We start from the raw sequence: 16,864 nt of genomic DNA on the forward strand, positions 1-16,864 counted from the left end.
GCATGAAATTCTCAATAATAAAAAAAAAGTTTTAGAAAAAGCTATGCCTTGCTATCCGTATTTGGTTCTGGCCAGTCTTTGTCTTTTTATACCCAAGATAAAATTTAGTTCTCTTAGGGCTAGAGAGATGGCTCCATGGTCAAAAGCACTTGTTGCTCTTGCAGAGGTCCTAGGTTTGATTCCAAGTACCCACACTGTGGTTCACGATCATCCTTAAGTCCAGTTGTTCCAAGGGATCTGATATCCTCTTCTGACCTCCAATAGGCACCAAGCATGTATGCATGCAGTTCATCAACATACATACAGGCAAAACAGTCACATCAAATAAAATAACTAAATCTAGTTTTTAAAAACTAAAAATTAAGCTGAACATAGTGGCACAGGACTTTAATCCCAGCACTCGGGAAGCAGAGGCAGGAGGCCTGGTCCACAGAGCAAGCTCCAGGACAGCCAGGACTACACAAAGAAACCCTGTCTCAAAGTACCAAAAAAATAAATAAATAAGGTAAGGTAAAAATTGTTCTTAATGGGCGGTAGTAGTGCATGCCTTTAATCCCAGGACTTGGGAGGCAGAGGCAGGCGGATCTCTGTGAGTTCGAGGCCAGCCTGGTCTACAGAGCAAGTTCCAGGACAGGCTCCAAAGCTACACAGAGAAAACCTTATCTCAAAAAAAAACAAAAAAAAAACAAAAAAAAAACTGTTCTTTATAAAGCCCAAGACTATGTTCATGGCAAGAGAGAAGATGAAAGTTGAGTCTATAGACTGACCCACCTCCACTACTCTGGTCTTCACAGTACATGCTCTTCTTCAAGGTGATGACTAAAGTCAACTACAGGTGATTATGCCAGAGCTAGTTCTTTTGCCTTCATGCTGTGGAATAATCCTTCTGTACACTGTGAATATGTACAATGTACTTTCATGGGTTAATAAAAAGTTGATAAGCTCGTAGCTGGGCAGGAAGTTCGGCAGCAAAGCCAAACTGAGAATGATCGGAAGGAGGGCAAAGTCAGGAGAGACGCCAGCCAGCCACCAAGCAAGAAAGACATATAAAAAATGAGGTAACAAGGCATGAGCCATGTGGTAAAGCATAAATAAAAATATGGGTTAATTTAAATGTAAGAGATGGCTAGTAACAAGCCTGAGCTATCCGCAGAGCATTTGTAAGTAATATTAAGCCTCTGAGTGATTATTTGGGACCAGGTGGTCAAGACAAGAAAACTCCACCTACACCTTAAACCTGGTTTGCTAGTTATCTCCCCAAATGCTCTAATAACTCGACTTGAAATCAAAAAAGACAAGAGCTTTCAAAGAATGAGACAAAGACAGCAGTGCTAAAGTATGTTAAGCCTTGACTTTCCAAGTACTCCTTTAACAACAATTAAATAATCAAGGCATCAGGATATTTTCATATTTGAGATAAAGATATATGAATGACTAACAAAAGATGTTTAAGTCAAAAAGCTATTTTATACTGAGAATAACAATTCCATACTTGTTCATGTATCCCTGTGATGTTATATAACTAGGATGGATCTCTGTTATGTCAAAATAATACTGCCTTTGATCTACCAGAATGGCTTGTTACTAAGTGAGTCATGAAGTTGAGAACACATTGGTCAGCTCCTAATGACATTTAATGGCTCTGAGGCACTACCCTTTGGTCCTGGTTGCTCTTAGGATCAGGACCAGATCAAAAAGTAAAAATTCTGGTTATTCTGCTAGTTTACCTATGCTACAACATGGCTGGAACCTGAGTGTTTTCATTGGTGTAACAATTTAGCTTTTGTTATATGACCATTTCTGCCCCTGTAGAGACCAGCTACAACTTACATCCTATCTTGTACCTTTGCTAAGCTACAAATAAGTGGAAGCCCATGCATGGCAGGGCAATGGGGTCAACTCACTGTAGCCCAGGCCCAAGGCTGACATAGAAATGTATTATATAGAAATGATAGGATAATAAGGTAATTATTAAATCTGCTCTGAAAAATAAAAGATACAGAAATAATAGGATGAAAGGATAGATTACTGAATCTACTCTGAAAAGAAAAAAGGGAAAATATGGATATGATAAGATAAAAAGGTGGATTACTGAATCTGCTTTTAAAAAGCAACTACTGCCGGGCGGTGGTGGCACACGCCTTTAATCCCAGCACTCGGGAGGCAGAGGCAGGCGGATCTCTGTGAGTTCAAGGCCAGCCTGGGCTACCAAGTGAGTCCCAGGAAAGGCGCAAAGCTACACAGAGAAACCCTGTCTCGAAAAACCAAAAAAAAAAAAAAAAAAAAAAGCAACTACTAATTTGAAATGTTTTACATTGTATTTTTGTATATTGATACAAATTTGAGATTAATTTTGTTAGAACATACTGCACATATATTTCTACTCTTATTCAAGGTATTGTACCTATACAGCTCATTTAACAATGTTATACAAATTGCTAGTCCTTGAAAATTATTATTACCAACTATTTAGGATAATAAAGAAATGCAGGTTAGTTGTTAAGTCACCTATTACAATCGAACTTGTGGTCACGTTAGGTTATGTTTTCAAGATCAAACATATATTTTAGATAAACAGGTCATCTTTAAACACTACAGAGAGCTACAGAACATGGCATTTAAGATGTTTTAATAACATATTCTTCTTTTTTTTTTTTAATGACAATGAGACATGTCTGCTCCTGGCAGCACCAATCTACTTCAGAGAAGATGACAGGCATGATAGGCATTGAAGAAACTCCAAATGGAGTTTACTCTCTCTGTGGCAAGTTAGCCACTGGGCAAGAAAGTGCCCTTGCCTCCAGTGCTGACGGTATGCTGTCCAAATGTCCAAAAAAAAAAAAAAAAAAAGACTGCCAAACCTTGCCAAGACAGGTAGGAAGGCCCTACAGAAAATCCTGCTTCACAGATGAGTCTGTCAGATATGCTAGGCCTGTAAGCTGAAGATGGATGTCCCAACATTACAGAGGAACCTTGGGTGACTGTCCAGGCACCAAGCTGTTTCTGTCATTTCTCATATTTTTTGGAAGTTGTTTGTTTGCACTTCCTGCTTACTCAGGTAATATTATTTCCTTCTCAGGTCTCTGAGGGAGTTGAGGACTAGATAATTATATACTTTTCCTTGTTAACAAATTCAAAAAAGAAACTCACTAAAGATGTGTAAAGTGTATAAGTTTAAAAGACATCAAAAGACAGTTTGGGGTTGGTTATACAAGTTAGGATAGAAAGTGAATTAGGTACAACACTTTGGACTCACCAAAATAGGATAAATAATAGAGTATTTTCTCTGAATCTGTGAAATGTTAACGGACTAGACATTGTTAATGTAATTCTTGACTATATATACTGAGTATACTTATTGTGCTTATTGTATATAGTTTTTCTTATATTAGTTATAACCTTCTTTTATTATTTTTAGACAAAAAAGGAGAAATGTGGTGATATATTGTGTACCCTAATAAAATTTGCCTGAAGATCTGAGAACAGAACAAGCCACCTAGATTAAACATAGAAGCCAGGCAGTGATGGCACATACCTTTAATCCTAGCACTCCAGAGGCACAGATCCATTTAGATCTCTATGAGTTCAAAGCCATCCTGGACTACACAAGATTAACTCAGTCTGGGAGAGAACAGAGCCAGGCAGTGTTGGTACACACCTTTAATCCCAGTACTTGGGAGTCACAGGCCTTTAATCCCAGCACTTGGGATTTTATGCCTTTGCTCCCAGTACTTGAGAGGCACACATGCCTTTAATCCCAGCACTAAGAAGGGAGTGATGGCTGGGTGGAGAAAGGTATACAAGGCATGAGGAGACAGGAACTAGAAGCTTTTTAGGCTGGAGCACTAGAGGCTTTCCAGATGGAGAGAGCCTTTTCAGGCTGAGGAGTCCTAGAGGGAAGATGTGGCAGTGGCTTGTTCTTTTGTCTCTCTGATCTTTCAGCATCTAGGTTTTTTATTAAAAGACCTTTTAACACAAGGCACCCTGAGTTGCCTAATATTCTATCTAGTATCTTACTACTCTGCTAAACTCAAAGACCTTCTTCCTTCAAACACCTACAAATGTATTTCCTTTGTTCTTGTCTTTGTTGGTACTCCTACTCCAGCTTCCCTAGCAGCAGGTGGAGAGCAGCCAGCATCACTAAAGGATGTTTCCCCTGAAATCTGATTCAGCGTGTCTATCTAGTGAATCTCAAAACAATCTTTATTACTTAAAACAGCTTTTATTTCGTCTACAGATATAGAAAATGTCATTTTGGCATATTAAAATTATTATACATATTCTTACATATATTTAGGAAACTATAAATTATATAGCTCAGGGAATTTCTAAAGTACAAATTATTTTTTTTAAAGGCAACTGTATAAAAGTACTGCTTTAAATACCTTCAGCACTCACACACATATACAAACACAAACCAATAAATAAATGGTTTTTTAAAAAACCATTTTTAAGGGACTGGAGAGATGGCTCAGCAGTTAAAAAGCACTGGTTGCTCTTCCAGAGGACATGGGTTCAATTCCCAGCACCCACATGGCAGCTCACAACTGTCTGTAACTCCTGTTCCAGGAGACCTGATGCCCATGGCAAAACACTAATGCACATAAAACAAAAATAAATTTTTTAAAAGAATCCTTTTTAATAAAAAACAAAGCAGGCTCAACCTATGTTGGACACCATCACCCCTTGTGGTAAAGGTAAAGTCTCAAACCAAGGACAACTGGCTGAGGTGCCTGTTTAACATACTAAGGCAAACCTGGCCACCAGGTTCTCCCAACATCCCTCAGTCCTACTTGTTTCAAGGACTGGCATACCCTGCCTCCTACCCTAAACTTCTCCAGCCTACCCTAAACTTTTCTAGATGGGCTGCCCTTCCCCTAGATGTTCTTCCCTATACAATCCAACCATTTTGGCTAAGCTGGTCCTCTTCTGTCTACCCTTTACTCTCCTAGCTCTCCCCCGTCCCTTCCCCTCTCTCCCTACAAGACATAGCTCAGCTTGTTCACTCTGGACCTTCCAGATGCCTCTGACTATGCTCTCCCTTTTATCTGCAATAAACCTTCTCTCTCACCTACCCTAGAAGCAGTCATGTCCTTCCTTTTCATTTTTCTTCATTCAGTGAATACTTTTGGAAGTGGATCTCTAGATCTTTCAAGTAGAAAATGAGTCACACCTACTATAATCTTAACAGTACTTTGATTAAGTGTTTGAAACGTGTGTGTTCACTGCTGTCTTAATTTTTTTCCTCCTCTTCTTTTTGCTCAACCCACCCTCAGATAGTCCTGCAGCAGTCTTATTCCTTTCTGGATCCCTTTGTCCTCTGAGGCCTGAAAGTCACTAAGAGTAGAGACCTTAAACCCTTCTACATCCCATTTCAGCCACAACCAGATGGATTAGCCCGATGGTACTCTCCTAGATGATCTTAGGGCCTCAACTCCTGGTGTGGGTATAGGGGGAGGGGTTGTTGGCTAATTAGGCATTGGCAGACAATTAGAGGACACAGGTTAGAAACCAATTAAACAAAGGTCTAGAACAGCAGGACTTTTAACTACAGGTAAGAAGAATGTGATCTGATTCTTATCTCTGGCCCTAGGGTATCCTGGGGTGCCTAAAGGAACAGGAACAGGTAACTGAAGCTGGCTCCTAAGCTCTGAACTTCTAACAACTTTCATGTAGAAGGAGATAGTCTTGATAAAGAATAAGGACATACCATTGTTCCCTCCTAGAAGAAACAATCTAAGCAAGCCTATCAGCCACTTCGAAGTCCCCCATGAAAATCTACTTGTTTTCGAACTCAGAAACCAGTATACAGCCTTCCTAAAATGCAGACTGACCCAGCAGGCCTCTTGGGCCATTACCCACTCCGCACTAAACTCTCCATCTCTTCTACACTACACTGTGTCTTACCTCTGTTCTTGATGGAGATCACAAGGACTGTCAAGACAAGGAATCCAGGCCAAGAGTCCAGTGACAACAGGACTTACTAACGTCATTAGCCACTTCAGCTCAGGTCAGGAAGGACAGAATTATACCAGTAAAGACATTACCATTTTCAACTGAAGAGAACAGAGAAACTGGAAGGGATGATGGTAAACTGTAGTGTATCTTCAATTTTAAGGATCACACCACAGTTTCAGTGGGTCAGGACGAGCTACTCAGAGCCTCAGGGGCAGGACTGTGCTCACCAAGACAAGCACATGCGTGGTGACTCGGAGAAAGCAGAAAGTGCAAATCCCCATATATAAAAAAAAATTTAAAGGCCACAAGACCACTGAGCCAGGAAAGGCCCCTGCCGTGCAAAACTGGTGACCTGAGTCCTACCCTGAGACCTATGCAAAAGTAGAAGGAAGAACTAACTCCACAAAGATGGCCTCTGACCTCCACATGCACACCGCAGCATTCATGCCCACACGTGTCATACATGGTACATACAATAATTATAAATAACCAAATAAACTGAATGTCTTATAGAGCTAGAAGGCACAGCACTAGTTCCCTAATGGAAGTGCAAAGTACTAAATCAAAGATTATTTCCAATCCTTAAGTAATGGAATTTGTCATCTTTCCAGATTTTATGATAGCTTCCAATTTCTCCCTTTCAGAATGAGACTACATCTCACTGTATTTTGGAAGTACCTATCACAGGCTCACAGCTGAACTTGACTCACTGTGAATGCACCTGAGTTTTGTTCACATTCGATTAACATTTAGGGGAGATTTTAGATTCTAGACTGTTGAGAGCCAATACTGGAATGTGTTAAGACATTTGGACTACCAGGATAAAATGAACATATTTTGCATGTGATAAACACATTAACTTGGGGGGTGGGGCAGGGATGGTACAGGAATAGTACAGACTTAACTATCCCTCCCAAACTCAAATATTGATGCCTTAACTCACACATCCACATGACTATACTGGAGGCATGGCTTTTGAAGAGTTGATTAAAGTTAGGTAGGATCAGAAAGGGAAAATGCCTGACACAACAAAATTAATGTTCTGAAGAGGTATCAGTCTCTCTAACATCTGAGAATACAAAAAGGAGACGGCCAACAGGCCACAAAAAGACCTCACCCAAAGCCAAACCCTGCTAGGATGTGGATCTTACAATATCAAGCGTCTAAAACTATGAGAAAACAAACTTGTGTGTTTAAGTCAGTCTCAAGCATTCAGTTACAGCAACCAAAGCATACCAGAACAATTACTGATTCAAAACTACGCAAAGGGGCTGGCAAGATGGCTCAATACACAAAGGCACTTGCTGTCAAGCCTGACAGTCTGAGTTCAATCCCCAAGGAAATGGTGGATAGAGAGAACCAACACCTGCAAACTGTTCTATGACCTCCACACAGGCACAATGGCATGAGTGCATGTGTGTGCACACACAAATACAGTTTTTAAAACTACACAAGATATAACAAGAACAACAAAAATTCTACAGGGGGCTGGAGAGATGGCTCAGCAGTTAAGAGTACTGACTGCTCTTCCAGAGGATCTGGGTTCAATTCCCAGCACACACACGGCAGCTCACAACTGTCTGTAACTCCAGTTCTAGGGGATGTGACACCCTTACACAGACATACATGAAGGCAAAACACTAATGTACATAAAATAAAAATAAATAATTTTTCAAAAATTCTACAGACTTGTAATGTGTAGGTCCTGAAAGCTAGGTTTAATTAACATGTGGACATCAGGAAAAGGGAGAACGTATGTTTTGTAGACACAACATATAAAACCCTAAGGAACACCGTAAGTGTTACAACTTAGATGTGAATTTATTTAGCAAGGTCATAGAATGTAAGATCAATATATAAAAACTGTTTCTATATACTAGTAACAATAGACAATACAACCAAAAATCATTTACAAGAAAGAAACAAAGTACTTTGAGATCAATTAACAAAATACATGCACAATTTACACATGCAAAGATCTAAGACTTCTATAGGACACTGTATTTCTAAACCTGGATGGATCTCATTCCATTCTGGTCTCATAATTTTCTATGAAAGACTTCAGCTGAACAGAAACACCATACTGTTATACTGGCTTGTGGGTTTCCTGTTCCTCATCTTTAAACTAAGGCCAGTTCCAAGCACAGCTTATTGTGAGTACGTGCATTTCTCTAGGGTAAAGTCAACCACTAGAGGTAGTGATACAGGGTATGTACTATAGCTGTCTTCCTTCGCTCAGCAAACAAGGCTACTTCTGTCTTACTTTACTGCACTGGGGGCAGAAAGCACTGAAGCAAATGTGGCAAATGTTAAGATTTTACATGTTCCAATAAGCAATATACTCAAGAAACAAAGTGCTCCTTTTTTATTTTGTAATTTTTTCTGTCTTCTTGAAAGATGGCACTACTTTTCTTTTTTTTTTTGTTGTTTTTTTGTTTTTGTTTTTTTTTTAAAGATTTGTTTATTATGTATACAGTGTTCTGCCTGCATGTGTCCCTGCAGGCCAGAAGAGGGCACCAGATCTCATTATGGGTGGTTGTGAGCCACCATATGGTTGCTGGGAACTGAACTCAGGACCTCGGGAAGAGCAGTCAGTGCTCTTAACCATTGAGCCATCTCTCCAGCCCTACTTTTCTTTTTTTAAAAACAAGGTCCTAGGGTTGGGGATTTAGCTCAGTGGTAGAGCTCTTGCCTAGTAAGCACAAGGCCCTGGGTTCGGTCCTCAGCTCTGGAAAAAAGGAAGAAGGAAAAAAAAAAAAAAAAAGGTCCTATGTATCCCAGGTAGGCCTCAAACTTGCTATGTAGCCAAGGATGACCTGATCCTCCTGCCTCTACCTCTCAAGTGTTTAGGCTACAGGTATGTGCCACCATCCCCACTCATGCAGTTATGAATTAAACCTAGTGCATGATAGGTAAGCATCCTACCAACTGAACTATATTCCTACCCCAGCACAATCTTTTTATTCCCAGATTTAGTCATCTTTATCTTGAGTATATGTTTACCTACATGTATGTATGTGCACCATGTATCCACAGAGACCAGGGAGGCCAGAAAAGGAACAGGAATTACAGGCAGTTATGAGCACCACATGGTCCTCAACAAAACCAGCGAGCACTCTTAACTACTGTGCCATCTATCCAGCCCCCAGCACAATCATTTTTATAAGAGTGAAAACTAGCCATGTATGGTGGCATGTGCCTATAATGCCAGCACTCAGAATGAGATCAAGTCATCCTCAGCTACAGCAAGTTTGAGGTCAGGCTAAGAGGCATGAAACCCTGCCTCAATATAAAAACAATAGTGAGGGAGAAATCAGAACATATATACAGCCATGCACATATAGAGTAGTCACGTCTCTTAATGGTTTGACTGCAAACTGGTTTGCTTTCTGGTTCTAAGGATCAAACAGAAGGTTTGGTGCATGCTAAACACATGCTCTCTGGATATCTCTCAAGATTTCTGTTTTTAGCAAAAATTATAAAGTTCTAAAATATGCAATCATTAAAATGCTCAGTTCACCAAAACAACAGATCAGCTCTTCTTAAAAAGAAAATCATGGAGATTAAAAGATTGATTAAAAAATTAATCAAACCAAGAAATATAAGCACAACCAAATACAAATTAACTAACCCAGTAGTTTTGTTCTTTAGCACAAATCTTACAAACTCACAAACTAAATTCAGGTCAGAATCAGAGTAAGAAAAAAGACAGTAGTCAGAGTTGATCAAATCAAAGTCAAGTGAATTAAACTGTTACTTACGATAAAAGAAAGGAACAAACTCCACTGTGAGAGAAGCCGGTTTGTATTTCTGTCTGCTCTTTTCCACGGAACTCAGGATTCGTCTAGCATTAAAAAAAGAAGTCAGTAACAAATTACAGCATGAGCAAGTAGAGGAGGCACAATTGAAAAGACAATTTTAAAACAAATTTAACATTCTGATTTTGGTTTGTACACTGAACAAAACAACTTCAGGACTGGTACAATGTTCAAAGGGCGTTGAAACAACCTAAGTGCTTACCAATTAGAGAATACTTTCTCCTATGCATTGTGATAGCCAAGTTAAGTCCAAATAACTGGGAATAAAAAGAAGCCAGCATTTAAATTTCCAGTCTGCAGAAGCGTTTGCATGGCAGTCCTGGGGAGGTGATAGCTGAGACTAGGACAGTATTACTCGGAAACCACAAGAGCTAGCGACTGGACTGCGCCTTGCTGAGGTTTTATTCACATACAATGGTCCAGACCTTTAAGTTCCCTCATTTTAAGGATACAGATCGAGTATAGGAATGAGATTATCTTTTAATGAAAATTCCAGGAGTTTTCACAGATATTTTCTATAAACTTTAACAAGGCCAATACAAAGTATACAGGCTTTTAATAAGATTTCAGTGATTTCAGTTCAACACAAAATAAAATTGCTTAGATAGCCACGGGGATAAAGACATTGGAGAATAAAGCCTATTAAAATCAATAATACTTTCAAATAGTGGAATGGTGAAAATTAAGAACTATAATTACAGTAAACATTAGAGATTTTTAGCATGCCCTGAAAAGTATATTTAATATTATTAAAAACAACGTAAGTGGAAAATATCTGAAACTACCTAGAAATTCTGTATATCTATAGGCTACAGGTGTACACTAGTCTTTCCTCTACTAATAGAAAGTTCTTATTTTTGATTTTGCTTGGTGCTTTCTCAAAATTAGGTTTGGACTGTGTATTCACAGCTGAACTACTAACTACCACAGAAACAATGATGTCTTTCTCAGGGTATCATGTGTGAAGTTCTCACCGATGTTAATTTTGGTTACCCAGTCAGCTTTATTATAGTGAGCATTACTGTCCAGTATACATTATTAATTTTTCATTTACAATAAGTAATTTTTAGAAAGGCATTTTAAAATATTTACATATTATTACACTACTAATCAGAACTTTCCACTAGACTTATCATCCATTAATGATCTGTGACTAATACAATCTTTACTACGGTACATAAATCAAAATGCTGATTTTCTTTCAATTCTAACACATCTTCTCTGTATTTATTAATTGAAACTTCATAATCTAATACTAACAAGAAATTTAATTTTTTCTTTACTTGGCTACTTAGCACGAGTATGAACTCATAAATTCTTTTTTTTCTTGATAGTTTACTATTCTTTTCTGTGATTATTTTTGTGCATATATTGTCACATTTGGCAAACAGAGCCTAGGGCACAACTAAACAATTTTTTTTTCTCCATGGACAGGCAATGATACCTATAAACTTACAGTAGAAATGTAACTATACCTATTAACTATACCTATTAAATGTAACAATACCTAGTAAAGTTACAGTAGAATGAACTAATAAACATTTGAATAAACAACTGAATAAACAAACAAGCATTTGTATGCCCCCTCCCCCAACCTGGTGCTAGGATGGAATCTGGTCTCTAGGGAACGGCAGGCAAAGCATTTTACCACTGAGCTACTTCCTAGACTGGTATTTTAAGGGGAGGTTTTATTGTTGCTCTTGTTGCTCTTGGTTTGTTTGTTTTGTTTTATTCTTATACTTGAGTTCCACTGAGTTACTATTTAAGATTCTCCAAGTACAATCAAAATAAAGCTAGCAGATTAATAAAATCAATTTCTGTGAAATAGGAAAACTATCCCTTACATCAAGTAAGAACTCCAGAATACGTAACTGTGCTACTTTAACTCACATTTGTTCTCCTGACTCTTCGGTAAGTGATATACAGACTATAAACCTCCATTTCATTTCACAACCAGTTTAAAGAAAAAATGTAAGCTACTGAGTCCTCTGCATAGGTCCTCCATAATGTTTTTTCTTGTAAGTCTGTGCCTGAATATCTCTATCAAAGTCAACGACACTGATGTCTGAATCCCTTCCTTTGCCACTTGCCACCGAGGCAGCTCTACTACTGAAGAACTGGCATACTAGAGAGACTGCAAAGACAGCTTCAAGCCTAACTCCTGATGAAACACCATATACACTGCTGTCACTAAGGTCTGCTTTTCTTCTCTGTGTGGCCACCTTACATGTGCACAACTTCCATCACGTGCTACATGACATCATGCTTTTTAAAATTCCCTTTGTTCCAGATTTCAAAAACTGGCCAGGCAGTGGTGGCACAGGCCTTGAATCCCAGCACCCGAGAGGCAGAAGCAGGTGGATCCCTGAGTTCCAGGCCAGCCTGATCTACAGAGTGAGTTCCAGGACAGCCAAGGCTAACAGAGAAACCTGTCTCAAAAAGAAAGATTTCAAAAATTGTTCATTTCTAACAACTGCTTCACTTAGTTTGTTTTAGGTTTTTTTTAAAAGCTTTTCTTTCTTTCTTTTAAAGCATTTTTAAAGGTTTGTTTATTTATTTATTATGTATAGAATGTTCTGCCTACAGACCAGAAGAGGGCACCAGATCTCATTGCAGATGGTTGTGAGCCACCATGTGGGTGCTGAGAATTGAACTCAGGTCCTCTGGAAGAGTAGCCAATGATCTTAACCCCTGAGCCATCTCTCCAGCCCTTGTTTTAGATTTTTATCAGAGCTACCTTTATACACATCTTGTCTCCTTTTATCATGCTTAAATTCTTTTTGCTCTGATTTTAAGGATTTCTTTTAAAAGCCTCTCTCATACTCAGACTGACAGTTCTTGCTTTATCTGCTTTGGTGCCTACAAAGAAAAAAATCAATGTCTTTTGTTTCAAAACTTAATAGACTTCCTTAGATTTCATTGTCGAATGTAAAAATTGGGAAAAAGAGATACCATTTTCTTTGTGAACTCTCTAGCATACAAATCAAGGTAGAGGAAAACAGAGTCATTGGAACTAAAATGATAAATTACTATAAAGCCTGCAATTGAAGAAGTGTTATGTGTCCCTGTGCATACTTAAGAGTCTTGAGAGACTTGTACAAAGGCAAGAAGCAGTCACGGTTGCTTGCCAAATTACTGCTATTTCCACAATCCTCCTACTCATGTAGCAGAGCTGAATGTGGTCCCTTGTGGTCGGGTTCAAAATGAAAACGATGTGGTATGTAGCATGACCCCAAAAAGAGAGTTAAACTGACAATGTAAGAGTTTTGCCACTTTCTTTTCCTCTTTCTCATTGTAACTAGCAACACTTAAGACGCTGGCTGTCCTGTGGGACTTGACTGACAAAGATTAATAGGGGTTCCTATCTACACACACAAGACAGATGGAAATTTTTTTTCAAAAACAGGGAAAGGTCGCAGCAATTAAGAGCATGCAACATTACTCCAGATGACCAGAGTTCCACTCCTAATAGCCCATGTCAGGAGACTCAGTCACATGTGACTCCAGACCCAGGGATCCAAAGCCTCTTGTTCCTGAGGGCATACATATATACACATGGCAAATATATCTTTTAAATCTTTTTTTTTCCTTAAAAATAAGACAGATAGCTGGACAGTGGTGCTGCACACCTTTAATCCCAGCACTCGGGAGGTAGAGGCAGGCAGCAGATCTTTGTGAATTTGAGGCTAGCCTCGTCTAAAATAGTGAGTTTCATGACAGTCAAGAATACACAGAGAAATCTTGTCTCAAAAAACAAAACCAAAAAAAAAAAAAAAAGACAGACGGCATGAACAAGAAATACACTGTTCTTATTCTAAGGGCCTTCTTTGATACTACAGCATAATTTAGCCTATACTGAGAGACACAAAAATCTTTACAGAAGGAAAATTCAAAGAGATTACTCCTAGAAAAACAGACATATTAAAGTTCAATAGAAGAACATAGGAAGTCCTTAGTTCCTTCCCCCTGCTACTTAGCCAAAATGTCTTGGCATAATGTGATTAATTTCTAACCTGGATGATATTTTTAGATGAGATTATTTGGTAAATTTGTGAACTCTGAGTAAAATATATTTTCTTTCGTGAGATGAGCAGCTCTCATTGAATAAGCTGACAATCTGAACAGAAGACAAAGATTAACCCTCTGAGCACCAGAGAATTCTCTAGTGGACGGTCTTGGGATTTCATCTGCAGCTTTGGCTTTCCTAAGCGTCTACCTGTCTGTCACTCTTCAGGCTGTACCAGTGTTAACTCAGAGCCTGCTCACTCACGCATCAGACTTGAACTTGCCAGTTTTCCTATTATGTGAGCCAATTTTTTATGAAAATTCATTGCTTTCTTGCTCCCTGGCCATTTTGGCAGCTACACTTGGTTAGGGGGGCTGTCTGTCCCACACTTAAGGCAGAAGATGGTAGCCCCAAAGATGAATAAGTCTCTGGAGTCAATTAACTCTAGACTCCAATTTGTTATGAAAAGTGGAAAATACATGCCATTATATGGGCAGATTCTGAAAATGACAGGACCAAGAAAAATTAGTTATCCTCACCAACTGCCCAGCTTTGAGGAAATCTAAAATAGAATAACATACATGTTGGCCAAAACTGTGCCCATCACTACAATAGCAGTAATATTGAATTGGGCTCAGCATGCAGAAACTACTACAGAGTATAGAGTTAACACATGGGCCTTCAATGACCCAAGTGATTTTGATATTACTAGAAGCATGCCAGACAGACTGGTGAAAAGTAAACCAGGAAAGGTTTTCTTTTTTTTTTCTTATTTATTTATTTATTTTAAGACTTATTTATTATATATACAGTATTCTGCCTGCATGTACACATGCACACCAGAAGAGGGCACCAGATCTCATTATAGATGGTTGTGAGCCACCATGTGGGTGCTGGGAATTGAACTCAGGACTTCTGGAAGAGCAGTCAGTGCTCTTAACCTCTGAGCCATCTCTCCAGCCCCCAAAAGGGCTTGCTAGTTTTTTAAAAAAGTTTGATTTAAAAAAAAAATCAAATTCCTACAGGCATATATATACTTATTTACACACACACACACACACACACACACACACACACACACACACACTGGTTTCTCTTCAGATCGTATAAATCTTTCGCCTTTTACTAAAAAAAAAAATTCCTACAGGCATATATTTTATATGTCCTATTAATTCTGTTTCTCTGGAGAACTTTACCTTATTCAAAATATAAAGTAAATAAAGGAAGAAGGGCCGGGTGGTGGTGGCGCACGCCTTTAATCCCAGCACTCAGGAGGCAGACCAGGAGGAACTCTATGAGTTCCAGGCCAGCCTGGTCTACATACTGAGATCAGGACAGACAGGCACAAAAACTACACAGAGAAACCCTGTCTCCAAAACAAAACAAAAACAAAACCAAAAAAAGGAAGAAGGGCGAGTGAGGACTCAGCAATTACAAACGCCCGGGGCTCTTCCAGAGGACTGGGGTGATCCCAGCACACAAGAGTGGCTCACAATGATGATCTAGAACTCCAGTTCCAAGGGATCCAACGCCCTCTCTGGCCTCCATAAATACTGCATGCATGGAGTACACAGACACCCATGTAAGCACAACCCACACACATAAAACTTTTTAAACGTAATACAAAGTATGAGGACAAAACTCTCCTATTAAGTAACTGGAGTACACACTGTTGAAGATTTATGGTGACTGTGAACTTGACGAGATATAAAACTACCTTGAAGACCCATCTATGGGCATGCCAGTGGGGGATGTTCTAGACAGGTTGAGAAGGAAGCCCCCCCCCCCCAACTACCAGACTGACTCAAAGTGGGAGAGCAAGCTGAGCACTGGCATCTCCGAGCTCTGCTTCATGCCGCAGACACAATGGGACTACCTGCCTCAAGCTCCTGCCACCATGTTTCCCTGCCCTGTGAGTCTGATACCCTCCTTCTCTACTTTCCTGTGTCAGATACTTTGTCAAGGCAGAGACACATAACTGAAACAATGCTGCTATTCTTTCTCTAGTTTATATCTTGGTATAGAGGCTGGCTTTTTCTTAAGGATGAATTTTAAAGAGGGTTACATACACATTTATGGTTTGGAATATGACCTTTAGAAATGTGTGTGTGTGTGTGTGTGTGTGTGTGTGTGTGTGTGTGTGTGTAGCAGAATAAGTCAAACTAACATTCATAAATTGCCTCATATTACTCTCTTAGCCATTCTCAACAATACACTGTTAATAGCTATAGTAACCACAGCTGTAGTTGTCAGCCAATCTCTTGAATTTATCCCCCTGAGATTTTGTATCCTGTGTACATCTTTCCCAATTCTATCGGAATACACACACACACACACACACACACACACACACACACACACAAACACACACACACACAGGTTTTTTTTTTTCCTTTTTGTACTTCATTGACAATTTCATACAAATTTTCATAGAAATAATATTTGACATGAGAGCATGTGTGGAAATTGGAAACATTTTTCCAGTACTTGATATATTGGGGCCTATACAGGATCAGCTGTTTGCTCACAAATTGAGTCATACATTTTTAGCATTAGAACACAAACATACACTGCAGTAGAAATTTTCATTCAAATTGGTAATGAATCAACTACACCAGTCTCATGCCCATATACTTTAAAACAAATAGTGGTTTTGGGACAGGATCTAATAATATAGCCCAGGCTGGCCTCAAATTCACTGTGTAGCTGAGAATAACCTGGAACTTCTGATCCTCCTGCTTCTACCTTCTCAAGTGCCAGGATATATTCTATGTCAATAAAATATATCCTATAGAATACATGAAGTGAACTGTTACATCGTCTATACAAATGTTCTGCTACCATTACCTAATGGTAGCTATTCAAAGTGCAAGTACAGGGGCTGGGGAGATGGCTCAGTTGAGAATGCATTTGCTGGCCAAGTAGGAGGACCTGGGTCCAATCCCCAGCACCCAGATAAAGAAGCCAGCCAATCAGCTGAGGAGATGGCTAAGCAGATAATGGACTTGTCATCAGCCTGACAACCTAAATTCAATCCTCGGAACCCACATGGTGGAGAGAAACAAGTTGTCTTATGACATCC

The 16,864-nt window shown here is 39.2% G+C and overlaps 1 protein-coding gene across 2 annotated transcripts in view; it reads right to left on the reverse strand.

Annotated features, from left to right (window-relative positions):
• The window catches only part of Nbeal1 (neurobeachin like 1), a 145,754-nt gene that overhangs the window by 109,808 nt on the left and 19,082 nt on the right, over positions 1-16,864 (reverse strand). For both annotated transcript variants that reach the window (XM_059278567.1, XM_059278568.1), the window contains exon 7: positions 9,720-9,802. In XM_059278567.1, the coding sequence (XP_059134550.1) occupies positions 9,720-9,802 (83 nt within the window). The remainder of the gene's footprint in view (positions 1-9,719; positions 9,803-16,864) is intronic.

Source organism: Peromyscus eremicus, chromosome 13 (assembly GCF_949786415.1).
Source record: "Peromyscus eremicus chromosome 13, PerEre_H2_v1, whole genome shotgun sequence".
In the NCBI taxonomy this organism is placed as follows: Eukaryota; Metazoa; Chordata; class Mammalia; order Rodentia; family Cricetidae; genus Peromyscus; species Peromyscus eremicus.